Here is a 26,622-nt window from a genome sequence, read left to right on the forward strand (position 1 = left end):
GGTGCACTTTAATATTTGAAACAACAGAATACACACAAATAATAAGTAGGTGTTTCAAAATGTACCACTACTACAAAAGCAAACAAATTATTATCTACAAATATAATCAAACGAATAAGGGGAAAAACAACAATGAAAACAATCTAATATAATACATAGGAAAGGTAGAAGCAAAAAATGGAAAATATTGAGACTAAGAAGATCATTTTCAAAATTACAGAAACTAAAAGAGAATTAAAATATAAACTATAGGGACTAAAAAAACTATTTTAATTTTCTTTTAGTCCCTATAATTTGAAAACTATAAGGACTAAAACAATAAGAATCATGAAAATATAGAGACTAAAAAGATCACTTTCAAAATTATAGGGACTAAAAGAGAATTAAAATGCAAACTATAGAGACTAAAAAAATTACTTTTTCAAACTATAGGACTAGAAAAGTAAGAATCATGAAACTAAAAAAAATGAGTAATTTAACCATATATTATTATATCATAAAATACTACATTTACTAAAAAATGATATATATAAATCTCTATATGCGAAATTGACTAAACAGTTAAAAGTTACTTAAAGAAAAGACTTCAAAAAGAAAGTATGAAATATTATATTTATTTAAAATAATATATAATCAACTTCTTTAAACAATATATAATCAACTTAAATTTCTTTTTTTATAATTTTTTTAAAAAAAATACTATTATAACATTTAATATATGAAAATATTTATGTTTCTTATTATTATTTAGAAGAAAAATATCATATAAAGTATATTCGAATAATAAAATTTAAATATATAAATTTTATTATTTAAAGTAACATATACCAAGCACAATATTTTTCTCCAAAACTTTCAGGAATAAACATATAGTTTCAAATGCATAAAAAAATTCCCCCAAATAAAAAAATTCCCCCAAATAAAAAAATGGCATTTTGTGAATCATTTATGTGACAAAATATATAGCACTGTGGTGTATCCTCGATTGAATCATTTCCCCATGCTTGATTGAATAATTATAGAAACATTCATATTAAATTAAAGGATCCTTATATATTTTGTCAAAAAAAAATCCTTTATTACTTAAAAAAATAAAATAACCTATGATTTAGTAAACATTGATGCTAAAACCCCAAATCTATTAACGCACGACATATACCTAAATCCATATTCTCCTCTCCTCGCACTCCACGGCTTCTCCACACCTCGCAGTCTCTCTCTCGCGTGCTCACGCCACCATAAACCTACGTCATATGAAAGCAAAAATTATTAGGCATGAGTGTTCTCCGATGAATCAGAACCATTGTGCAAAAGTTGTTTTTTCAGTTATTCTCTGAACAGGGTTATGTTCTTAGTTTTCTGGTTTTGAGGCTTTAGGCACAAGAGAAATCATCCTATGGTTGGGCTTAGGTAATGAGAGTCCTTTAACATAAAAAGGTAGTGCTTAGTCATGAAGTATAATTTTATTATTTAATAAAGCATAAAAAGCATAATTGAAGGGGAAGTGAGTTTAGTTGTTTTTTTTTACAATAACTTAGTTTAGAAAATCCAATTTTACCGGTCTTTTTGTTGAGAATAGATGACCAACACAGGAAATTATAAATCAAGAATGCACAACAATCTGGAGGGATGAAACAGCCCACTAAGCTCAACTACTGCTACGTGGTACTACAAACAAGGAAATTAACAACTAAGCAATAACCACCCTAAAATAAAGGATGTTATTCTATCAGAAAATAATAGAAAACATAACAAACTAGAAACAGAACACCTAGAATTAAGGCATATCTCATCATTCCCTCCCTTAAACTAACGGCTGCATAAGCAATTAGTTTACTTTAGTCCAGGTATCACACACATTCCCAAGTGATCTCGAAGCTTCATGAATGCCTCCAGCTTAAGTGGTTTAGTCATCAAATCTGCCACTTGATCTTGAGTACCACAATGCACTAGTTCAACAACTCCATCTTGAGTTAAATCACATAGAAAATGAAACCGCACATCAATGTGTTTACTGCGTCCATGCATAACAGGATTTTTTGAGAGTTTGATAGTTGAACTGTTATCACAAAATACAGTGGTACATCCATCTTGCACATGATTCAACTTCTCCAGAATCCTCCCCATCCACACAGCTTGACAAGCACAAGTTGCTGCTACTACAAACTCAGCTTCAGTTGTTGAAAGTGTGACTATAGGTTGTTTCTTTGAAGACCAAGAAACTGCTCCTCCACTCAGCATAAAAACATAGCCTGGTGTGCTTTTTCTGTCCTCCAAGTCTCCGGCATAATCACTATCAGTGAATGCAATCAACTCCTAGTTCCCATTTTTGCTGTAACAGATCCCATAATCAATAGTGCCCTTCAAATACCTTAGTGCTCTCTTTGCAGCCAGCAAATGAACTTCTGTTGGTCTTGCCATAAACCTGCCTATAAAGCTCACAATAAACATCAAATCTGGTCTTGTAGTAGTGATGTACATAAGACTGCCTACAATTTGCTTGTAGTAGGTCTCATCAACTTTGACACCTCCTTCATTTTTATCAATTTTGAAGCCAGGAACAATAGGATTCTTCACTGCATTACACTCCTCCATTCCAAAACGTTTCAGTATTTCCTGTGCATATTTTCTTTGACAGACATAAATCCCATCATCCATCTGTAACACTTCTATACCCAAGAAAAACCTCATTTTTCCCAGATCAGTCATGTCAAATACCTTCATCATTGACTCCTTAAACTCTAACATCATTTGCTCATCATCACCAGTATAAATTAAGTCATCAACATAGACACTGACAATTAAAATTTTACCTCCACTGTTTTGCTTGACAAATAAGGTGTGTTCACTGATGCACTTCTGGAAACCTTCATGAGTAAAATGAGCCTCAATGCGACTAAACCAAGCTCGAGGAGCTTGTTTTAGTCCATACAAGGCTTTATGCAGCTTGTAGACTTTGTGTTCACCACCTTTCTGCTCATAGCCTCTTGGTTGTTCCACAAACACATCCTCATTTAATTCTCCATGTAGGTAAGCAGATTTGACATCAAGTTGATAGATAGACCAGCTTCTTTGGGCAGCTACAGCAATGATCATGCGCACAGTATCCATTCTTGCAACTGGAGCAAACACTTCTGTGTAGTCCATACCATGTTTTTGAGCATAACCCTTTGCAACTAATCGGGCCTTGAGTTTATCCACCTCACCAAACTCATTAAGCTTGGTCTTATATATCCACTTCACTCCAATTTTCTTAGCTCCAGCAGGTAACTCAGTCAAACTCCATGTCTAGTTCTTTTCAATTGACCTTATTTCAGCATCCATAGCAACTTTCCATTTTGGGCTTTTCACAGCCTCTTCATAGCTTAGTGGATCAGAAGGAGCTGTAAGTGTCGTATTCAACTCATTCTCTTCCTCTGATAACCCCTCTCCAGTGACATAATCTCTCATCCAAACAGGAGCATGTGTCTCTCTTTTCTCAATTGGATTGACATCATCTTTGCTTGTTGTAGTTGAAGAAGTATTGCCTAACTCTTCAGCATCATTCCCACCTATCTCATCACCTTCACTGCCATCTTCTTCTGCTTCATTCTCATTAGTACCATTATCTTCTTCTCCCCATTCCAAGTGCATAAGTATCTGCTCCTTGTAACTCACATCCCAGTCCCATTGTTTCTCTTCTTCAAAAATAACATCCCTGCTAATCACCACTTTCTTTGCAATAGGATCATACAACCTGTAACCTTTGGATTTCTCACTCACACCTAGCAATACACAGCAAAGGCTTTTGTTTTCCAATTTGGTTCTTCTTGCATCAGGCACGTTGTGCCACACATCCAAACACTCTAAAGTGTTCAACTGAGGGCTTATCTCCACTCCATGCTTCTTCTGGAGTCATATCTCTAACTGCAAAAGTGGGACACCTGTTCAACACATACATGGTCCAATTTACCGCCTCGGGCCAAAAGGTTTTTGGAACCTTCTTGTCAGAAAGCATGGATCTCACCAAGTTCATTACTGTCCTATTCTTCCTTTCGGCCACTCCATTCTGCTGAGGAGTGTAGGCTGTGGTGAGCTGCCTTTTAATTCCATTCTCCTTACAAAACTCATTGAATTTCTCAGAATTGAACTCACCACCTCTATCTGTTCTCAAACACTTGATAAACTGACCAGTTTCTTTTTCAACAAGATTCTTAAAATACTTGAAAGACTGAAATGCTTCTGATTTTTCTACCAAAAAATAGACCCATGCTTTTCTACTATAGTCATCAATAAAGCACAAGAAATACCTTTTGTTGCTGTTTGAGATTGGTGTGATCGGACCACAAATGTCAGCATGAATAAGTTGTAGCCTCTGAGATGCTCTCCATCGAATTTTTTTTAGGTATGGGATCTCTGTGTTGCTTACCAATTACACAAGCAGTGCACATTGTAGTTGGTGTAGGGAGCTGTGGTAATCCTTGAACCATTTTCTTGTATTGCAGGGTTCTTAGTCCTTTATGACTAGGATGACCATACCTGCAATGCCAAATATGTGCAAGATCTTGTGTGGGTGCATGAAATCATGAAGCTTCTTTGACTTGGGTCCTTGTGAATAGTATAAACATTCTGTTGGCTGTCATAGAGGTTTGAATGATCAAGCCTCTTACTGGGTGGTAAATCTTGCACATTCCTGATTTAATGAGAATAACTAGGCCTCTTTCCTGTAACTGCCCCACACTTAGAAGATTGTTCTTCAGCTCAGGTACACAGTACACATCTGTGACAACATGAGAGAATCCATCCACCTGCAGCTTCACACTTCCTTTCCCGAGCACCGTCATTCTTGTGTTGTTCCCAAGTTTTACCAAATGCCTAAAATCCTCATTTATCTCACTGAACATAGCCTTGTTCCCACACATGTGGTTTGAGCAACCAGAATCTAAAAACCATGCATCCTCACACTTAGTTTCATTCAACTCCACATAAGACATCAATAGCATTTCTTCTTTCTCATCCAATTCAGCATAGTTTACCTTCTTGTCCCAAGAAGGACATTCATACTGGAAGTGTCCAAGCTTGTGACATTTGTAACACTCCATTGTATCCTTGTTCGAGGTTTGACGCCCTCTTCCTCTTCCCCTTCCTCTAAAACTGCCTCGGCCTCGGCCTCCAGCACCAGACCTGTCTTCAGATGTCACTTTTAAGACTTGTTCTTCCCCGTTGTGTTTCTGAAACTTCTGTTCATGCACAATCAGTGAGCTCTGCAACTCATCTATTGATAACACATCAATATCCTTAGATTCTTCGATTGAGCAAACTATGTAATTAAATCTCAGTCAAAGATCTAAGGATCTTCTCCACAACGGTTACATCTCGTATCTGCTCCCCATAAGCCCTCATTTTATTTGCCACAGACATGACCCTAGCAAAGTACTCAGTGACATTCTCACCTGTTTTCATCTCGAGGGTCTCAAAATCCTTCCTCAGGGATTGAAGAACTGAACGCTTCACTCTTGCATTCCCCTCATATTTCCTTTTCATGGAATCCCAGATTTGCTTCGAAGTATTTTTCTCCAGGATTATCTCCAGAATAGTCCTGTCAATTGCCTGAAACAGATAATTCTTCACTTTCAGGTCCTTCAACTTCAAATCCTCCCGTGTCTTCTGCTGCGCTTCAGTCACAGCTACTCCTGCTGCTGAATGCTCATAACCAGTCTCCACCAAACTCCAGTATTCCTAGGATCTCAAGAAATTTTCCATTAACATGCTCCAATGGTCATAGTGACCATCAAAGCGTGGTATGGCTGGCTGGACGAAATTGCTACTGCCTTCACTCATTATCTCTCTCTCACTTGTTCTCCTGTGTGTTTGCAAGTCACTCGAAAGACTGCAGCTCTCTTTTCTATCAGGCCTAGAGGGGGCTCTGATACCAGAATGTTGAGAATAGATGACCAACACAGTAAATTATAAATTAAGAATGCACAACAATCTGGAGGGATGACTTCGCTTATTCAAATAAAGCAAGTTTGGCATATATAGCCTTACAAGATGGAGATGTTGGTGGATTGCTATGACATGGACAACTTGGAAGCATAGAAATAGAATAGTATTCCATAATGATACGTTTGATGGAAGTAAATTGCAAATTGCTTGAAGATGCAGTTCTACTACTGTGGACGTGGATTAAATCCATGGAGAAGGACTTTACAATACACTTTAATCAATGGTGCTCTAACATAAAGGAAGCATTTAGAAACTAGGTGGGAGGGGGGTTTTGGAATTATGTAAGAATTACAGCAGGGTTCATGTGACAGTAATATTTTGACTACTTGTAGTTTGCCCAAATCTGGGGCAGCCCGGCTGTGGTTCCAATCCCAGCTCCATTTTAGTCTGCTTTGGAACCATTGTCATGGGCAATCCAGCACTTGTAACTCAGTACCTTACAATATCTTAACTGATAAGAATAAAACAGCCCACTAAGCTCAACTACTGCTACGTGGTACTACAAACAAGGAAATTAACAACTAAGCAATAACCATCCTAAAATAAAGGATGTTATTCTATTAGAAAACAATAGAAAGCATAACAAACTAGAAACAGAACACCTAGACCTAAGGCATATCTCATCACTTTTTAGTTTAAAGAAAGTTAATTTTTTACAAGAACTTTGAGTGTGTTTAGTTCAGGTATTAAAAGTTTATTTCCAAACATGTAAACAAGTCTGTTTAGCTCATTTTTACTGGTCTTTTTAGTTTAAAGAAAGTACCATATTTTATTTTATTTATTTTAATTTAATTAGCAATCCACTAGATTGCCTTGATATTAAAAAAGTTTGGGAAGTTTATACAAGATATTAAATTCAAACTTTGTTATTGTTATTATTATATACACACACAAAAATCAATCTTCAAATTACCTCCTCCATTTATTTACCCAGAATCTTATCCAAACAATAGCTACTAATTTCTCTGTAAATCCATGGACCTTGGTTGGCAGCAGACACTAACATGCTTTGGAATCATCTCCTTTCCTTGTAGGTGCCTTGTTACTGCTGACTTGTAAAATTTCAATATTAGGAATACTAAATGTATGCCTAAATTAAAGTTTGTAATTTAAGTTTAGATTAAACTTAAGTTTGTAAATTGAGTTTGCAAACTTTATAAAGTCTTGTTTCTTCAAAACTAAATTTTTAAGCAAAAATTTGCTTTCAGACAAACTTTTGAGAATATTCAAACATGGTTTTAAATTGATTTGACTCAAACAAATATTCTCACAAAAAAATCTAAACATACTCTAACTACAAACATTTCTCTACAAGAGATATAAGGTTGATCTAGTGGTGAAGGAAGAAAAGAAAAAGAGGAAAACATTATGGATTTGAATTCCCTAATAATAAAATTAACAAACTAACCATTAATATTTATTGATAATAAAACAAATAGCTCTTTCCCTACCATCAGAAGCTATTTGCCCTTCTTTCCAAAGTAGGCTATAACCGAAGAAGTGTAATGTTCAAAAAGCCCATCAGTCTAGCCTGGTGCCATTACCCAAGTGTAATATGGCCCAAGTAGCTAGGATTGGGCTGGACCCTTGCACGACCTCATTGTAGTCAGTTTTATGAAAGATGTTAACATTGCTGACAAAAAACACATTGACTTTTAATCAGTAGAGGTTGATTTGAAGCAATAAAAAGTGATAAAATTTAACAAGAAATAATCCTTTATTAACCTTTTATATATTTTTATGTAATAAATACTTTCTTCTTGTTCAAAATCTTGGTAATTTTAGAGGCCTAAAGTCAGTTTTAAAAATTAATGTTAACAGAAATAGATATTTATGTCAGACGAGGATTGAGATTTACGATAAAAATTATTATTATTGTCAATTATAGAGATATTAATTTTGTTAATATTTAATTCTTAGAAATAAATATTCACCTTACATTGGAGTTTTTTTATGAAATTGTATTGATATCTAATTACAAAATAAATATTTGTATCATAAAAAATGAAAACATATCCTTTATATATAAATTAAAGTAACTATATTTAACAATATCATTTTTAGGAACTATTCTTTAATATTTTAGGAGTTTTTCTTTAACAATGAATTATTTTAGGATATTTTCTTCACCATTTAAATCTTTCATTTTATCATTTTCATCTTTATTTCTAAATTTAATTTAATATTTTAAAAAACATTAACAATTTTGTACCACAAAATAAATTATTTATCATAAATGAAAATATAATTATATATTAAAATTAATTATTATAAATTAAAGTTATATGAAATAAAATATTTATCCTATGCATTAGAAAGACTAAAACATTAGTTTTTATAAAAACTTTTTATTCTTCTAATAAATAAATCATTTATTTTTAAAATTATATAAAATGTTTAGTACAACGTCTTTTTAAGAAAAAGAAAAGAAAACAAAAATATCTGCACAAAAGATCTCCTCTATTTTGACACTATTTTGATTAACAACAACAAAAAAATTCAAATATGCATAAGCATAATGATTTACCTTACTTGAGATGTGGGATTCACTATTTCATGCTTGAGCTTTCAAAGTCATTAACTATGCCTTAAAAAAAAAAGGTCACACGCTTATAATTATAATTATAAAATGGTTAACACTTAAAATTATTTTACTTCATAACATGGGTCCCTCGACAGTTTTGCATAATTGTTAAAACCTTGCTGAATGTTGCAGGGTGAAGCAGCCGCCACGACCACCGCCGCATGTTGTTCTTCTCTCCATGCTCATGCGGCTTTGCGCTTTCAAGCTTTCCTTCAAAGCCATTCACAAACAAAATCCCACCTTGAGCATCCTTTGGCACCCATTTTCCTCGGCCACACGCGCCCTATCCAACACCCCTTTCACACCTCCCTCTTCTTTCTCCACCTTCGACGTTCTCCAAACCCTACATCACCTCCATAACAACCCTTCCCACGCTCTCTCCTTCTTCACACACCTCCGCCACACCGGTTTCTCCCATACCATCTCCACCTACGCCGCCATCATCAAAATCCTTTCTTTCTGGAACCTCCAACGCCAACTAGACACCCTTTTCCTCCACCTCATCAACCGCGACCACCCTCCTCTTCCCTTTCCCCTCCTTAACCTCTTCGAAACACTCTTCCAAGACTTCAACACCAGCCACAAAAACAACTACTTCTTGCTTAGAGCATTTAACGGTTTTGTCAAAACCTGTGTCAGCCTCAACATGTTCGATAAGGCCATTGATTTCCTCTTCCAAACCCGGCGCCGTGGAATTCTCCCCGATGTTTTGACTTGCAACTTCCTCTTCAACAGGCTGGTGGAGCATGGTGAGGTGGATAAGGCATTGGCTGTTTATGAGCAGCTCAAGAGGTTTGGCTTCATCCCCAATTGTTACACCTATGCAATTGTTATCAAGGCATTGTGTAAAAAAGGTGACTTGAAACAACCCCTTTGTGTGTTTGAGGAAATGGAGAGAGTTGGGGTCATTCCTCATTCGTATTGCTTTGCTGCTTACATTGAGGGGCTCTGTAATAACCATAGGTCTGATTTGGGGTATGAGGTTCTGCAGGCATTTAGGAAAGGTAATGCGCCTTTAGAGGTTTATGCGTACACCGCAGTTGTTCGTGGGTTTTGTAATGAGATGAAGTTGGATGAGGCTCAGGGTGTGTTTGATGACATGGAGAGGCAGGGGGTGGTTCCTGATGTGTATGTTTATTCTTCACTGATTCACGGGTATTGTAAGAGTCATAATCTTCTCCGGGCTTTGGCTTTGCACGATGAGATGATTTCGAGGGGTGTGAAGACAAATTGTGTGGTTGTTAGCTGCATTCTGCATTGTTTGGGGGAGATGGGGATGACTTTGGAGGTGGTGGATCAGTTTAAGGAGTTGAAGGAATCCGGGATGTTTCTTGATGGGGTGGCCTACAACATTGTGTTTGATGCTTTGTGTATGTTGGGGAAAGTGGAGGATGCGGTAGAGATGGTGGAGGAGATGAAGAGTAAGCGTTTGGGTTTGGATGTTAAGCACTACACGACACTTATCAATGGGTATTGCCTTCAGGGTGATCTTGTTACTGCGTTTAACATGTTTAAGGAAATGAAAGAAAAGGGTTTAAAACCTGACATTGTGACGTATAATGTACTGGCAGCCGGGTTGTCTAGAAATGGTCATGCTCGTGAGACAGTGAAGCTTTTGGATTTTATGGAGAGTCAAGGCATGAAGCCAAACTCTACTACACACAAGATGATCATTGAAGGCTTGTGTTCTGGAGGCAAGGTTTTAGAAGCTGAGGTGTATTTTAACAGTCTGGAAGATAAGAATATTGAAATCTACTCTGCCATGGTGAATGGCTATTGCGAAACAGACCTCGTCAAAAAATCATATGAAGTTTTCCTTAAGCTGTTAAACCAAGGAGACATGGCTAAGAAAGCTTCCTGTTTTAAGCTACTTAGTAAACTCTGCATGACAGGTGACATTGAGAAAGCTGTTAAGTTGCTGGACAGAATGTTGTTGTCGAATGTGGAACCAAGCAAAATAATGTATTCCAAAATTTTAGCTGCACTGTGCCAGGCTGGGGATATGAAGAATGCTCGCACTTTGTTTGATGTTTTCGTTCATAGAGGATTCACTCCTGATGTTGTAACTTACACGATTATGATAAATAGTTATTGTAGGATGAATTGCTTGCAAGAGGCCCATGACCTTTTCCAGGATATGAAGAGGAGAGGGATCAAACCTGATGTCATTACCTTCACAGTTTTACTTGATGGGAGCTTAAAAGAATATTTAGGTAAACGTTTCTCTTCTCATGGAAAAAGAAAGACAACATCACTTTATGTTTCCACCATCTTGAGAGATATGGAGCAAATGAAAATAAATCCGGATGTTGTTTGTTACACTGTGTTGATGGATGGACACATGAAGACAGATAACTTTCAACAAGCAGTTAGCCTCTTTGATAAAATGATTGAGAGTGGACTAGAACCAGATACTATAACATACACTGCTTTGGTCTCTGGCTTATGTAACAGAGGGCACGTGGAGAAAGCTGTTACACTGCTTAATGAAATGTCTTCCAAGGGAATGACACCGGATGTGCATATCATCTCAGCTTTGAAACGTGGTATTATAAAAGCTAGAAAGGTGCAATTTCATAAGTAGTTGGTGAGTTTAGATGGTTGGCGCTTGGATTTATTCTGATTTCTAAAATGTATCTGGTCAATTCCTAAAGGTAAAGGAGAAGTGCATATGCTGTTGACTTATTTGCCAAGACTTATGACTAAAATGTACTGAAGGATTGTATTTCATTCTACAGGTTGAAAAGAGAAGAGCTATGCATATTTGCAGATCAGTTACCAAGATGTCATTGTATGTAGGTATGACTATGCTTTATACAGAATTAAAATTATATGTGATTATGAAAGTATAAGGAGTTTAGTTGAGAAGAGTTGAAGAAAGTTGATAGTCACTAAATTTTAATTAGAATATACTAATATTGTAAAAAAAATTATATGATTATTGAATTATATACTACTGTTACGTAAATCTTTGCAGTAAACTAAAAATCTTTCAAGTTCTTCCTTATCTCAAAACTTCTATCTTCATGTCATGCTACTTGTATACAATACAATACAATTATACAAGCCACGGCATAGCACATACTCATAACCACATAGTTTGCTATGAGATATAATTATATATGATTGTTTATTTGACTGTGAAGGATGATGAAGGGAGTGAGCAATTCACAGAAGATGGCTCAGTTAACTTTAGAGGAGAGCCTATTCTTGAGAAGGATACTCGCAGTTGAAGGGCTTGTCCTTTTATCCTAGGTACTATGTTTTTACATTTCTCTCATGTTATTATTAAATAATCAGTTTTTGTTTTATATCATTTTAAGTAAATAGAATATACGCTTGTAAAGTGTTTTTATATTATTATTTAAGAAATTGTGATGTCGGATAAATTTATTGACTAACTATAACTACAGTAAAAGTCAAACTTACTGTGATTTCCAATTTGTTGATTGTAAAAATAATTAAGATATTAGACTGATAGTGCATAGAAATTAAATTCTATCATTTTTATGTATATAAATCTCAGGCAATGAGTGTTGTGAATGTTTGGCCTTCTTCGGAATTACAACTAATCTTGGTACCTATCTTACCACCAGATTACATGAAGGAAACGTTTCTTCTGAAAGAAACATCAGCATATGGTAATGTCACAACCCACTCTTGGACCATGACCGGCGCATAGATTATAATTTCCTTAGTCTAGCTGGCCTACCCTATATTAAATAACCTACAAAAACATATAATATATCCAGACAAATCTATATATATCTATGTAGTCAATAGCGGCCGCTATAGCGGCGGAGTGGCCCCCATCCCCGACGGGCACCTCTTTAGCGAAGCAGTTTCGTGTCGCGGCTGGAGTGGCCGCTATCGTGGCGGCACGGGTTCTGGAGCAGTTTTTCACGCCACTACTTCGAAGCACTGAAATTTCCGAAAATACCCTGACATTTTTGTCCTAGTATATGAGCTTCTTTCATTGTCACAATATAGGCATAGGATTAGGATTATCTTGTTATACATGGTCACCTTCTAATATAATATTCTTGTTGAAGTGCAATTTGTCTAATATCAAATTAGGAATTAGTTGTTTATGGGGAAAATGTATGAGACCTGCTCTAATGTTACAGAAGTTGCAAGTGTTAGGGTCTAACTTGTCACTTACAAATTAGCTATACCTTCAGGCTTTAGGCCTTCCTTGGCACACCTAGTAAGGCCTGATAGGATGGAATAACCAATTGTTCTGATTTATCTGATGTTTGGAACACATGGACCAATTGCAGAACATTATCCAATTAAGTTTTGTATGACACCAATGCTGCAGTACTGGGGAGCAATAATAAATTTATAATAATTTTTGGGTTGCGATGATTTTACTGTGTTTTTATATGAATTATTTTTAGGAGTTTTATTTACTTATTCAGGGGAATCAAGGTAATTATGCAGAATTAGAGTCCATGTTGGTTACTGTATGGGTCAAGATTTATCATCCATATAATATATTACTGTGTTATTTGCAATGTTTATTTTAAGTGGCATATACTCAAGGTAATTATGCAGTTAGTTATGATAGGTTAGTTATTTATTAGTTAGTTAGAAGTTGGCTATACATAAGAGGGGTTGAGATAGAGATTTTATCTTCTGATTTATGAGGGAGTTCAGATTATTCTGGGAGAGTCCAGGCCTCTTTGAAGTACTGTGACTCATTTCTACTATTTCCTGTTAATAGAATCCTTTTTTTTTCCTATAATTCTGATCCAGTTTCTATCAGTATGTGTATTCAATTTTATTTAACCATCACTGAACGTGTGCTAACAGGAAGCCAAACGAGGCCTTAAAACTGAAGGGAGGAAAATGGTTTAATATACCCATCAAAATTAAGAGAAAATCTTCAATGTGGTCTTTTTCCAAAGTTACATGCATCACAAAATTAGTCTTTCAAAAATTTCAGTTGCCAAATTAGTCTCATGTTCTTGTTATGTTCCCTATTATCCTCCAAAGATTTTGTCACCAAATTAATCCTTAAAAGATTTAATTTGTCATTTAATTAGTCTTTTAAAGATTCCTTTTTTTACTGCTTCAGATCTATGTGCATGGGGAAAATATTTTTCTGTTTTTCATTTCACTTTGCCTATAAGTTTATGTTACTCTGTAAGCATTTGATTTTAAAGTAGACATTTTAATGCCAACACCTGATCAAAGGTTGTGTACCATTTATTTACTGTCGTCTAATTAGTCGTGATTAGACAAGCATATGAGTAAAATTAATATTTTTCTTTCATGACTCAAATTTGCACTTAAAATGATTGTGCAAGATTTATTTGCTTGTTTCAAGTATATAATGAAGTGCTAAACTAGCTGTAATTAATTTTTTTCTGATGATGAGAATTATTAAAGACTTTTTCTCTAGGTTTATCCTTCCAGTATGCTAATGGTAGATTCATTGTTTTCTTTGTTTCTCCTTTCTTCTATTGTAAGGATAATGTTTTCTTTGTTTCTCCTTTCCTATATTCCAGTTGCATTGAGAAATCTTGTACTAAAGTTTGATGTAGTTTTAACATATTTTTTTTACTTTTCTTTCAATTTCAAATAATAATCTGTAGTATCCTTGCTTGCTTAAAAATGCTTTCTTAAACTCCTTTTCTTTTTTGGCTTTAATGAAGGTGTCTTGATAGAGTAGCTATAGTATCCGATTATGAGAGTAAAAGTGGTGACTATTGTAATCCATGAAGACTTTGCACCGTGACCCAGGTGGAGGAATTGAAAATCTTGATCTGTGTGTTTCCAATTTGGGCCACCGGGATCATTTTTGCTGCCGCCTATGCCCAGATGTCAACATTGTTTGTGGAGCAAGGAACAATGATGAACACATGCATTGGTTCCTTCAAACTGCCCCTCTCAACTTTTGATGTCATGAGTGTGGTTTTGTGGGTCCCTCTCTATGACAGGATAATTGTTCCAATCATAAGGAAGTTCACAGGCAAGGAAAGGGGCCTCTCAATGCTGCAAAGAATGGGAATTCGCCTTTTCATTTCAGTTCTGTGCATGTTATCAGCTGCTGTTGTGGAGATTATGCATCTGCAGCTCGCAAAAGAGCTTGACCTTGTTGATAAGCATGTTGCCGTGCCCCTTAGTGTACTTTGGCAAATCCCTCAGTATTTCTTTTTAGGGGCAGCAGTAGTATTCACATTTGTGGGGCAGCTTGAGTTCTTGTATGACCAATCTCCAGATACTATGAAGACTTTAGGTACTGCAATGACACTTCTGAACTTTTCATTGGGAAATTACTTGAGTTCTTTTATTCTTACTATGGTAACTTAACCACACAAGGTGGAAAGCCTGGTTGGATTCCTGATAACTTGAACAAAGGTCATCTCGATTACTTTTTATTGCTTTTAGCTGGACTTGGCTTCTTAAATATGTTAGTGTTCATAGTTGCTGCCAAAAGTTACAAGCCAAAGAAGGCTTTTTAAGATTTTTCAGGGAGTGGAAGCATGTTCTGATATTTCCTTCTGTCATTGATTCTTCTGTTTGCATATATGCTACGCATAAAAGTAAACTTGGCCTCTCTCAAGAGCCTCTAAGTGAGAATACACTTTTTTTTAATGAAAAAACACTTTAAAATTATTATTTTTTTAAATTTAAATAAATTTACCCTTGTTATATATGCAAGTTGAAGAACCATAAAATACACATGTAAATTATGTGATGTGTGGTTGTTTCAGATTAACTAGAGGCCCCAAATTCGAGTTTTAAATATTTAGTGAGAGAGTTTTGACGCCTATAATAATTTTATCCAATTCAAATAAGAGTTTTGACCGAGGTATATGTTATTTAGAAAGAAAAAAAGGCACAACAAATAGTGTGATACCATGTTAGATTTCATCTTAAAACTGATTGACATTAAGTAAAGTTGTCCAAAAGATATATAAGCTGCATTCCAAGGAGTGAGGCAGCCGATGTGAGACTTGGGTATTTCCCAATAATTACAATAAAGAAAAAAAAATGGTATTTTGCTATGAGATATATATGTGAAGGATTTATATTGTCATCTAATCATAGTTTCTCGTGTATAGTAAGTTGATAACGGGTAAGCTTGTCGACTTTAATAATAACCACCTTAAAAGTCATACTTACTATGATTTCTGATTTGTTGAGTGTAAGAATATTTTAGATATTTATACATGATACATAGAAATTAAACTCTATTGTTTTTATGTATATAAATCTCAGGCAATGAGTGTTGTGAACGTTTGGCCTTCTTTGGAATTGCAACAAATCTTGTTACCTATCTTACCACCAAGGTGCATGAAGGAAACGTTTCTGCCCCAAGAAACGTTAGCATCTGGCTTGGCACTTCTTATCTCACACCTCTCATTGGAGCTGCTCTAGGAGATGGTTACTGGGGTCGATACTGGACAATTGCTGTTTTCTCTGTGGTTTATTTCATTGTAATAAACTAATATGAAATAGCCCTCTTTTCTTAGTCAAATGTTTCTCCACACACATATCTCTCTTAATTATCCAGTAGTATGGTAACAATGAAAGATAAACAATATGAACACCCCTGATTCTGTTTTGGATTACCTATATAATATACTTGATGAATTTATTAGGATGCACCAAGAGTGTTATCCAATCATAGATTTTTATGTATGATAAAATTGTTGACTTTTCTAATAATTACTTTAAAAGATGATTCCTAAAGAATTAAACTTGATTGCATACATGCTTTGAATTTTTAATTGTCTTTTTATTGTTGTAGTAGTGATATGGCTACTTTGTGCAGGGGATGTGTACCTTGACACTTTCTGCATCTTTACCAGCATTGAAGCCTGCTGAATGCTTGGGTTCTGTATGCCCTTCAGCTACTCCTGCACAATATGCTGTGTTCTACTTTGGTCTATACGTGATTGCACTTGGGATCGGTGGTATAAAGTCATGTGTGCCATCTTTTGGGGCAGGTCAATTTGATGATACTGATCCAAAGGGAAGGGTTAAGAAGGGGTCGTTTTTCAATTGGTATTACTTTTCTATCAATCTAGGTGCCATTGTATCGAGCAGCATAGTTGTGTGGATTCAAGACAATGCAGGATGGGGTCTTGGATTTGGCATTCCTACTTTGTTCATGGTATTATCTGTGATAAGCTTCTTTATAGGCACACCTCTCTACAGGTTTCAAAAACCAGGGGGAAGTCCTGTTACAAGAATGTGCCAGGTTTTGTGCACGTCTGTCCGGAAGTGGAATTTTGTTATCCCTGAGGATAGTAGTCTTTTGTATGAGATGTCAGACAAGAGATCTGCAATTAAAGGGAGTCACAAACTGCTACATAGTGATGATCTAAGGTAAGCAAAATGTCTTTACTTTGGCATCTCAATCTAGTATTATAAGCTCCTTTCATCATCACCATATAGGCATAAGATTAGGATTATTTTACTATGCATGTTGATTTTCTATCTAATATTCTTCTTGAAGTGCAATTTGTTTAACATCAAATTAGTAATTAGTTGCTTATGGGGAAAATGTTGGATGAGCCCTGCTCTAATGTTTCAGAAGTTGTAAGCCCTAATTGGCTATCTACGAATTAGCTATACCTTTAGCCCTTGATTGGCACACCAAGAAAGATAGAATAATTAAAATTGTCCTGATTTATGAGATGTTTCGTTGTTTTCTTTGTTTCTCCTTTCGTTTATTGTAAGAATATTGTGGTCTGTCAGTTTTGTGGATAGATTGCACTTAAACATTTTTCTTTTAGCCTGTCTTTGTTGCATTGAGAAATTTGTGCTAAATTTTGAAGTATTTTTTTACATATTTTAAATTTTTCTTCTAGTCGACAATCTCTAGTATCCTCACTTTCTTAAAAATGCTCTTTCCCCCATACATAAACTATAAACAGGATTTCTTGCACACAACCATCTTAAACTTCTTTTCTTTGTTGGCTTTGATGAAGGTGTCTTGATAGAGCAGCTACAGTGTCCGATTATGAGAGTAAAAGTGGTGACTATTCTAATCCATGGAGACTTTGCCCCGTAACACAGGTGGAAGAATTGAAGATCTTCATCTGCATGTTTCCAATGTGGGCTACTGGGGCTGTTTTTTCTGCTGTTTATACCCAAATGTCAACATTGTTTGTGGAGCAAGGAACAGTGATGAACACAAACATTGGTTCCTTTGAAATACCCCCAGCTTCCCTCGCAACTTTTGATGTCCTAAGTGTGGTTTTGTGGGCTCCTGTCTATGACAGGATAATTGTTCCCATTACAAGGAAATTCACCGGATAATTGTTCCCATTACAGGATAATTGTTCCCATTACAGGATAATTGTTCCCAAAGGGGAATTTCAGTGTTGCAAAGAGTAACCATTGGCAACTTCATTTCAGTCCTGTCCATGTTAGCAGCTGTTGTTGTGGAGATTATGCGTCTGCGGCTTGCAAGAGACCTTGATCTTGTTGATGAACCTGTTGCTGTACCACTCAGTATACTTTGGCAAAAGACTACTATTCGCATTCGTGGGACTGCTTGAGTTCTTCTATGATCAATCTCCAGATACTATGAAGACTTTAGGTACAGCACTGTCACCTTTGTATTTTGCGTTGGGAAATTACTTGAGCTCTTTCATTCTTACTATGGTGACTTACTTCACCACACATGGTGGAAAGCTTGGCTGGATTCCTGATAATTTGAACAAGGGTCATCTCGATTATTTTTTCTTGCTTTTAGCTGGACTTAGCTTCTTAAGTATGTTGGTATACATTGTTGCTGCCAAAAGGTACAAGCAGACGAAGACTTCTTAAGATTTTTCAGACATCTATTATGAGTTGAAGCATGTTCTGATCAGGTTGCTTATTACGCATATAGTGATATAGGTAAATTGTTAGTTGCAAATGTTCACGTTCTGTACAGTGCAAAAATCACATATATAAGTTGTAAATGACATCAGATTATTTGAGCTAAAAAAAAATTAGAAATCTTGATTTTTTTTATGTTCATTGTGTTTGATTAACGGGAACCAAAAACCAAGGAGAACGAACTACCGGCAGAAAAGTAGCTCATCAACACAAGTCAAAAAAATATATACGGATGAGGTGAGAAAGGTCAATGGATAACATATGAGCAGAACATATTTGCCACATTTGGTGTGCTAATAGTAATGGAATTTATCAATAATATCTAATGATGTTCTTCCCTTTCATCAGCTTTTTTTTTTTTTTACAATAACTTAGTTTAGAAAATCCAATTTCACTGGTTTTTTTAGTTTAAAGAAAGCTCATTTTTGACAAGAACTTAGAGTGTATTTAGTTCTGGTATTAAAAGTTTATTTTCAAACATGTAAACAAGTGTGTTTAGCTCATTTTTACCAGTCTTTTTAGTTTAAAGAAAGTACCATATTTTTATTTAATTTAATTGGCAATCCACTAGATTGGCTTGATATTAAAAAAGTTTGGGAAGTTTATACAAGATATTAAATTCAAACATTGTTATTCACCAAAAAAAAAAATCAAACTTTGTTATTGTTATTATTGTATACACACAAAAATCAATCTTCAAATTACCTCCTCCATTTATTTACCCAGAAGCTTATCCAAACAATAGCCACTAATTTCTCTGTTATTGGTTGGCAGCAGACACTGACGTGCTTTGGAATCATCTCCTTTCCTTGTAGGTGCCTTGTTACTGACTTGTAAAGGAGAGTTGAGTTAGAAATTTAGTGGATAAGATAGTGATTTTATCTCTCCCTCATTTCTTAATCTACCCAACCCAATAGTGGTTACTTCCACCATTAGTCTTACAGTTGAAAGAGATGAAAAAATTAATGATATTATACAAGCTGTAGATCAAGAGGTAGTATAAACTCTTACCAGTTGAACTTCATCAATTGCGAAGAGATTTAACAATAATACGATATGATATTTTACAAACATGGATAATTTTCTGTTTAGATACCCGATGCTGCAAGTGATAGTAGTGATTCTAACGTACAACAAACTACAAGTGGTAGGAGCTAAGTGATATGGATAATGGTAAGAAATTTCAGTAGGAAAGCTTAATAATGTATGGTTTAATATTTTTTCTTTTTATAACGTTGGTTTCTAAACATTGTGGGTGTTCCTCTGTGTTCATTGATCTATCTGTATTTTTGGAATTTGGTTTCTGTTGAGATTGCTTCTATATATGTTCACCTAAGTATTTTCTTTTGAGATTCCAAAACCCCTTGTTTATTCAACTTGACTAACAATTAGCTTTTTGAAATGTAAGAAAGAAGGTAGTGTTGAAGTTCTCACATTGGAGAAAATATCCTTATATAAGACTTGTAAGATTGTACTCATTATAGATACATTTTATCCTTGTTTATTCTTTCTTAAAGCACTCGTGTTCAACGGTAAAATGCAACACTCATGTTGAATTAATACTTTGCATACATTATTGTTGGTAATGGTTTTTTTATTTAATATAATTTGGTCTTGCTGAATAAAATAAAAAACTGAATAAAAAATTATAATATTGTCTTAATATTGTTTTTTGCCAGTACTTATGATCATCTGCATAAGATGATCAATGAGTTGAGAATTGAAGCTATTTATTTGATCATTGGTGTCTTAATATTGTCTTAATTTTTTTTTTCAAAAATATAATTTATAATTTAATTTAAAATTAATGGTCTAAGAATGGATTAAACTTGTGTCGCACAGGTTATTAATAGAACACTCAAATCAACTGAACTAATAGACACATTATGTTATAAACAAATAGTATCGCTATATATAACACTAAATTTTTTGTTTATATTTAATGTATATGTAAATTTACATAATAAATTTTGTGATGATTATTTTTTATATAATAATTAATTTGTTTACATATATAAATTATAAATAAAAATGATAGGTTTAATAAGTATTTACGGATGTAAACAAATATCAAATTTATTTAATTATCAATTGCTATAAACTAACAATTTTATCATATTTTTAATTTTAATTTTGGTTTCAATATTTTTTAAAAATGGAAAATCAAATATATTTTTAAATTTAATTTCAATCATTACCTTAAACAAATAATCTTATCATATTTTAAATTTTGGTTTTCACATTTTTTATAACTAACAAATTTAATGTTATGGCCGGCGCACAGACTATGACTTCCTTAGTCTGGCCAGCCTATCCTATACACAATAACCTGTAAAAGAACACATAAACAAATCCATATACATATATCTCATTCCATCCATTTAATAACAAAGTTGATTATAAATACTAATAATCAAGTGTCTCAAAATATCATAAGTACATCTTCATTATGTCTATAAGAGAAAATCATGTAAATTTCAAAATAAAGGAATTCTTTCTAAATCTATTACTACCCTGGTCTCTATAGCTGCATTATACTGGAGTTATAAACAAAAAAAAAAATCCATCAAACGCATAGTGCTAGTTCCCAACAAAACTGTTGAATTTTACCAACCACTTATATTAAGGATAATTTCTAATCAGAGTCCAAAGATTTATCTTTTAGAAGATTTTATCAAAGAAGCTTTACCTCTTTCAACATTTTTTTCTTCTATACACTGTGAAATTGAATTTTATATTAGTCGACATATTTTAAAAACTTAGCTTTGTTGGATTTATAGTTTCATCCCTACAAGAATTGTAGGAGTTTTGAAATAAATATATTATATGATTTTAGTTATAATAACACCATTATTATTGTGTGCTTTTGGTGTTTTTCAATTTTATTCATGTTTTATCCATATAATAATGAATTAAATGTCAGAATAAATAATTAAAGGAAAATGCTGATATTCATCTTAATAGGATGTGCATTAGCACTCCACCAAAAACTTTGGACTAAAAATTCATTAGTTATTTTATCTCTCAAAATTTTATTTAAAAATGTTACTATACTTTATCATTTGAAATATTTAAAATTAAATTCAAATTAAACTATAATATAATCATCAAATCTCTAAAATATTAAGCAAATAAAAGTTAAATCTATAAAAAATCTCAATAATCAATTCTAAAAATATCTCAATTAATCCATCATCATCGCCACCAAGAGTGCTATACTATCGCTGCAACTATTATCATCATCATTGTCGGTGTCACCACCACCACCACCACCACTACCACTGATGATGATGACGATGGTGACACCAATGACGATCATAATGGAGGTGGTGAGTTAACAATAATTTCAAAGAAAAAAGAAGAGTGACGTGATATGAGAGAAGTTGTAATTAACATATAAGATAATAGAGAGAAATGTGGAACAAACATAGTATAGAGAAAAAAAAGATTTTTGAATCAAATGATAAAGTATGATAATATCTTTCAATCAAATTTTGAGAAACAAAACAACCAATGGTTTTTTTGGTAAAACATTTTAATGTGAATGATAAATTAGTTCTTAATCGTTGTAACTTAATGTCAAAATGGTTCTTGAAAAATATAACTTATTGTCAAATTAGTCTTTCAACATTAAAATTTAATGACAAAATAATTTTACAAGTTTAACGGCAGAAGTAATTTGTTAAACTTTTTATACATTTAAGGACTAAATTTGTATTTTTCGTCTTTTATGAATCAATTTGTCGCCGTATCATATTTTCGGAATCAAATTCGGTTATTTATCCTTAAAACTTTATTTACAAAAGTTACATGTAAATTGTATGCTTTACTTTTCGAACAAAATTTATATTTAATTCTTTAAATATTTCATGTATGTCAATAATATTGATCCAGTTAGTAAATATTTTATGATTTCAAATTATCAATGTGAGTACTCTGTTAATAAATAATATATAATATGTATCTTTGTAAGTAATATTTAAACTTTTCACTTAGATCATCATTGTAATAAAGATCTAGATTAAAGGTCCATGTTTGGTTATTTGCGTGAAAGTCAATTGCGATAATGGTCTAGCAAAAAAAAAAGTACTTTTTTTAAGTAAGCAACAAAAGCACCTTAAGAATTGCATCTAACTTTTGTCATTTTCTTTTCAAACAAAACTTAGATGCAATTTCTTAATTACTTTCGATATTGTTCTCTATTTGAATTTGATGTTTCACTTCAATAATATCCATAATAAAAAATAGCTTAAATATATTTTTTGTCCTTACATTTTAGTTTTTTTTCCTTTTTATCCCTGCAAAGTTTTAGTCCTTATAAAATATTTTTGTTTTATTTTTCGCCCTCAAAGTGCTTTAAACAGTAAAAAAAATACACTGAACAATGAACAAAATGCTTTAAGAATGAAAAATAAGACAAATAGAGAAACTAAAATGAAAAAAAAAAATACAGGGACAAAAATAAAATAAAAAACTGAATTATAAGAACAAAAAAAAGTATTTATGCAAAAAAAAAAATTGACATGAAACTTCAATTACTAGGGTACAAAAGAAGTCTAGTGAGAGGCATAGACACAAATCTCAAATTATTAAAAAAAAATTAAAACACAACTCTCCTTTATGACTTTCTTTTCACCTCTCTTGTACTTCAAGTACCAAAAATATCCATCCTTCCAAAATGCTAATGATTTAAATACATTTTTTGTTTATGTAATTCAGTGTTTTTTTTTTCATCTTCATCTCTATAAACAAATCCTTTTAAACCTTGCACAATGTTATTATTTTGTTTTTTATCTTTAAAGTGTTTTAGATAAAAAAAATTCACTGATCAAAGTGCTACCCAAAACACTTTAAAAAAAACAAAAACATATTTTACAAGAACTAAAATGATTTTTTTTACAGGAAAAAAAGTGTTAAATTGAGTTTTATAAACCAAAGATATATTTAAGCCAAAGGTACATCAAGTTTTGTCATTGTTGAGGCATATTTCCCCACTTTGAAATCTAATAAAATTCAATCCACAATAAAATAAAAAAACATTTATCTTCCAAAATAATTTTTCGAACACAAATATAACCGTGTGTGTGTTTGTGAATGTGACTACATCACAAGGTTAATAACACAATATAGCATCATCACCCAATAACTGGAGCTTTTGCTTAGCAAATAGGAATAAAAAATAAATAATTACATAAGGGCAATGAAATTAGCATTATCATTTCTTGGTTTAAAAATAACAAATAATTTCTCTTATTTAAAAATTTTCATATTACAGATAAATATCCAAGTACATCTCGATAAGGTAGCAAATTATTTTAAATTTTCATTCTAGATGAGCAATAAAAGAATACAGGTGCAAAAATTGCCCATCAGAAGCTTGCATTGTAGATAACAAGACATCTATCTAAAGCTGCCATTACCAGAGGACACATGAATAAAACTGCAGAATTGAAGACTTAGGGAACATATCTAACCACACTCTACACACAGTAACTGAAAGGAGCTAATAGTGAAACAATGAGTGAGTAATCTATATAGCCTGAACACATCACTGCCTTGTCTAAATAACATAAACCTGCTTATGTTTTCTTGTTTGGCTCAAAGACATATTTCATGAGTGATTCCTTGATGGAAAGCAATTCTGGGAATTCTGTCTTCAATTTTGATGCGTCTATCTCATTGTTGCTTCGAGGAGCAACAACCAACTTCGCTTGCTCTTCGAGGGTGAAGTTAGATCACTTGAAGTTGGGGTCAATGTAATCCCTGTACATCTCAAGGATCTCATTGTGGCTCACAACCCCTGGATTTGTGAAGTTCCAGATTCCCTTCAAGTTCCTCTTTGCCATCTCAATTGAGATAGGCAGAAGTTCATCCAAAATAGTCATACTGTTTGGAATGTTGACTACTTTGTTATAACGAGAAATCTTTGTTATGAAGTTGCGCGGGTTGCTCAGGTCCGACGAAATTGGCATGCAAACCCTGAGTGTGCATACATTGTCATAGTCTTTCAAGAGCTCCTCAACCTGTCAATGTTCACATAAAAATTATTATGATAATTCAATAATTCATTATGAACAGATATAATTAATCCATAACATGTAAGAAACTTACCATAGCTTTAGTTTTGGAATAGAAAGAGCCAATGAAATTGGGCTTGCTTCCTCCTTAAAACCAATGCCAGAGCCCTCAGGATGTGTTGCATTATACTCGAATATGCACCCAGTAGCATAATTTATCATCAAGATCCCATGCTCTCTGCAGACATCAGCCATTGTTAAGGTACCAGCAACATTGGTGCGGATGGTTTCTGTTTTATGGGATTCACACCAATCAACATTGGGTCTGCCGGTCACTCCTGCAGCATTAATAACATGTGTAGGCTTCACATTCTGAAGATTAGCCAAGAGTGAGGAGCGGTCCTCCAGGCGACCCTTTCCATATTCATACGGAATTCCTTGCTTTTCACACAATTTCCCCAGCAAACCCCCAATCCACCCTGTTCTACCATAGATCAAGAACATAAAAGGATGTTTCTGTTGAGAGCTGGTGTTCTTGGATGATGGAACCACCATCCTGGTATTACTTGAGCCAAAAGATGCAGGTTTTTCCTCTTCAGATCCCTCGAAATGACTCTCCAACCCGCCAGGCATCATCAGCATCCTAGGATGAGGAAGCAATGCCCCAGTGACATCACCCCACCAATTAGGGTTGTTGATATACCAATCCATGGTTTTCTTCAATCCTTCTTCCCAAGTGGTCCTCTCAGACCAACCAAGTCCTTCAGCTTTTGATCATCAAGAAAGTATCTTTGGTCGTTAAATGGTCTGTTCTCTACAAATTTTATACAAGTTTCTGGGTCCATTGAGAAAAGTCTGCATATATCTTTGGCTACACCGACAACTCTCCTTTCCTTCTTTGTCCCGATATTGTAAACATGGCCAACCTCACCTTGTGCATGACAACTTCAAAAGCCTCAGCAACATCTTCACAATATAAATAACTCCTCACATTTGAACCATCCCCATGAATTGGAAGATTCTTTCCCTGCATAGCCAGGAGGATGAACTTTGGAATTAACTTCTCAGGAAACTGGTTGGGCCCATAAACATTGTTTCCACGAGTTGTAATAACAGGTAGCCCATATGACCTACTGATGTAAGCACAAGCAATTAACTCTAGGATTATGAGGCCTAGAACCTCTAGAGCAACGTAAAAGAAGAAAAGGAAATTGTATTATTGTCTGTCATTTGAATTACATCATATCCTATTTATAGATATTCTCATACATTTCTGGATGAAATTCTCTAACAGATTTTGGCAGCTTGTGCCTTGGAGGAAAATCTAATAAGAATGCTATTAAGGGAACAATATCTAACGGCCCCTTGATTCTGCTTCTAGAAGACTGCCAGCGCATCCTTAATTCATTGTGTAATCCTTCAGGTACTGAGGCTTGTTCAATTCTCTTTTTGTCCTTCTACGTTCTTCCTTGTTTGGTCCTTTTACTTGCTCTGTCTTTGCTGCTGCTTCTGCATCTTTTAATTATGTTGCTGCATAATGCTCCCTGTTCTGTTCTTCTTCCATATCATCCCCACAAGCTTCCAAAACAACCTTGTCCTCAAGGTTGTAGTTCTGCCTTAGCTCATCCCACTTCTCCCATGAGCTATCTTCAAGAAATAGTCCTCTCCACTGAACCAGTACTAATAATTGCTTTCTCGAGGCTGTCGTCTCCCACTTAGAATCGAGGATAGTGAGTGGTGTAATGAGTTGTTGATTATCTTTAGATGAAGCTGGTAGTTCCAATGGAATGGCTGTCGTGTCTAAACGAAATGGCTTTAATAAGGAGCAATGGAATACTGGGTGAATCTTCGAGGTTGCTGGTAAGTCTAGCTTATAAGCAACTTCGCCTATACATTGGGTCACTTGAAAGGGACCATAAAATCGCTTTGCCAACTTCGAGTAGCTACTGTTGGTAGCTGTTATCTGCCGTCGAGGACGTAACTTGACCAGCACTATGTCTCCAACTTCAAAACTCACATCGCGACGCTTCTGATCTGCGAGTTCCTTCATTCGTTGTTAAGCCTTGTTCAATTTTCTTGCTAAACTAGCGAAAACTTGATCGCGATTGGTTAAGCATTCTTCCACGGCCTCTATCGTCGAAGTTCCAGCTAGATACTGGGGTAAGCTTGGAGGTTTCTTGCCAAAAGTGA

General features: G+C 34.4%; 2 protein-coding genes and 2 pseudogenes across 2 annotated transcripts; 2 read left to right on the forward strand and 2 right to left on the reverse strand.

The window, feature by feature from the left end:
- Positions 1-5,754: 5,754 nt before the first annotated feature.
- On the forward strand, positions 5,755-11,802 carry LOC114413828 (pentatricopeptide repeat-containing protein At2g26790, mitochondrial-like). Its single transcript, XM_028378352.1, has 4 exons — positions 5,755-5,941; positions 6,318-6,417; positions 8,702-11,135; positions 11,716-11,802. Exons 1-4 carry the CDS (start codon positions 5,755-5,757, stop codon positions 11,800-11,802), a joined length of 2,808 nt encoding a protein of 935 aa, XP_028234153.1.
- Positions 11,145-18,550, forward strand: LOC114412180 (annotated as a pseudogene).
- A 5,222-nt stretch (positions 18,551-23,772) lies between these two features.
- On the reverse strand, positions 23,773-25,564 carry LOC114412181 (annotated as a pseudogene).
- On the reverse strand, positions 25,304-25,829 carry LOC114413829 (trifunctional UDP-glucose 4,6-dehydratase/UDP-4-keto-6-deoxy-D-glucose 3,5-epimerase/UDP-4-keto-L-rhamnose-reductase RHM3-like). The gene is made up of 2 exons (XM_028378353.1): positions 25,702-25,829; positions 25,304-25,562 (listed from the first exon to the last, which is right to left on the reverse strand). The coding sequence occupies exons 1-2, from the start codon at positions 25,827-25,829 to the stop codon at positions 25,304-25,306; spliced, it is 387 nt and encodes a 128-aa protein (XP_028234154.1).
- Positions 25,830-26,622: the final 793 nt, after the last annotated feature.

This window comes from Glycine soja, chromosome 5 (genome assembly GCF_004193775.1).
Source record: "Glycine soja cultivar W05 chromosome 5, ASM419377v2, whole genome shotgun sequence".
NCBI classification, from domain to species: Eukaryota; Viridiplantae; Streptophyta; class Magnoliopsida; order Fabales; family Fabaceae; genus Glycine; species Glycine soja.

Bases quoted from the DNA above. Each gene is read 5' to 3' on its own strand.
- LOC114413829 (XM_028378353.1), bottom strand. From the start codon at position 25,829: ATGCGCTGGCAGTCTTCTAGAAGCAGAATCAAGGGGCCGTTAGATATT. The intron at 25,563-25,701 runs GTATGAGAATAT...TTACATCAGTAG, and splicing joins AGAGAATTTCATCCAGAAAT to GTCATATGGGCTACCTGTTA.
- LOC114413828 (XM_028378352.1), top strand. From the start codon at position 5,755: ATGGTCATAGTGACCATCAAAGCGTGGTATGGCTGGCTGGACGAAATT. The intron at 5,942-6,317 runs GTAAATTATAAA...GACTACTTGTAG, and splicing joins GAGAATAGATGACCAACACA to TTTGCCCAAATCTGGGGCAG. The intron at 11,136-11,715 runs GTGCAATTTCAT...TTGACTGTGAAG, and splicing joins GTATTATAAAAGCTAGAAAG to GATGATGAAGGGAGTGAGCA.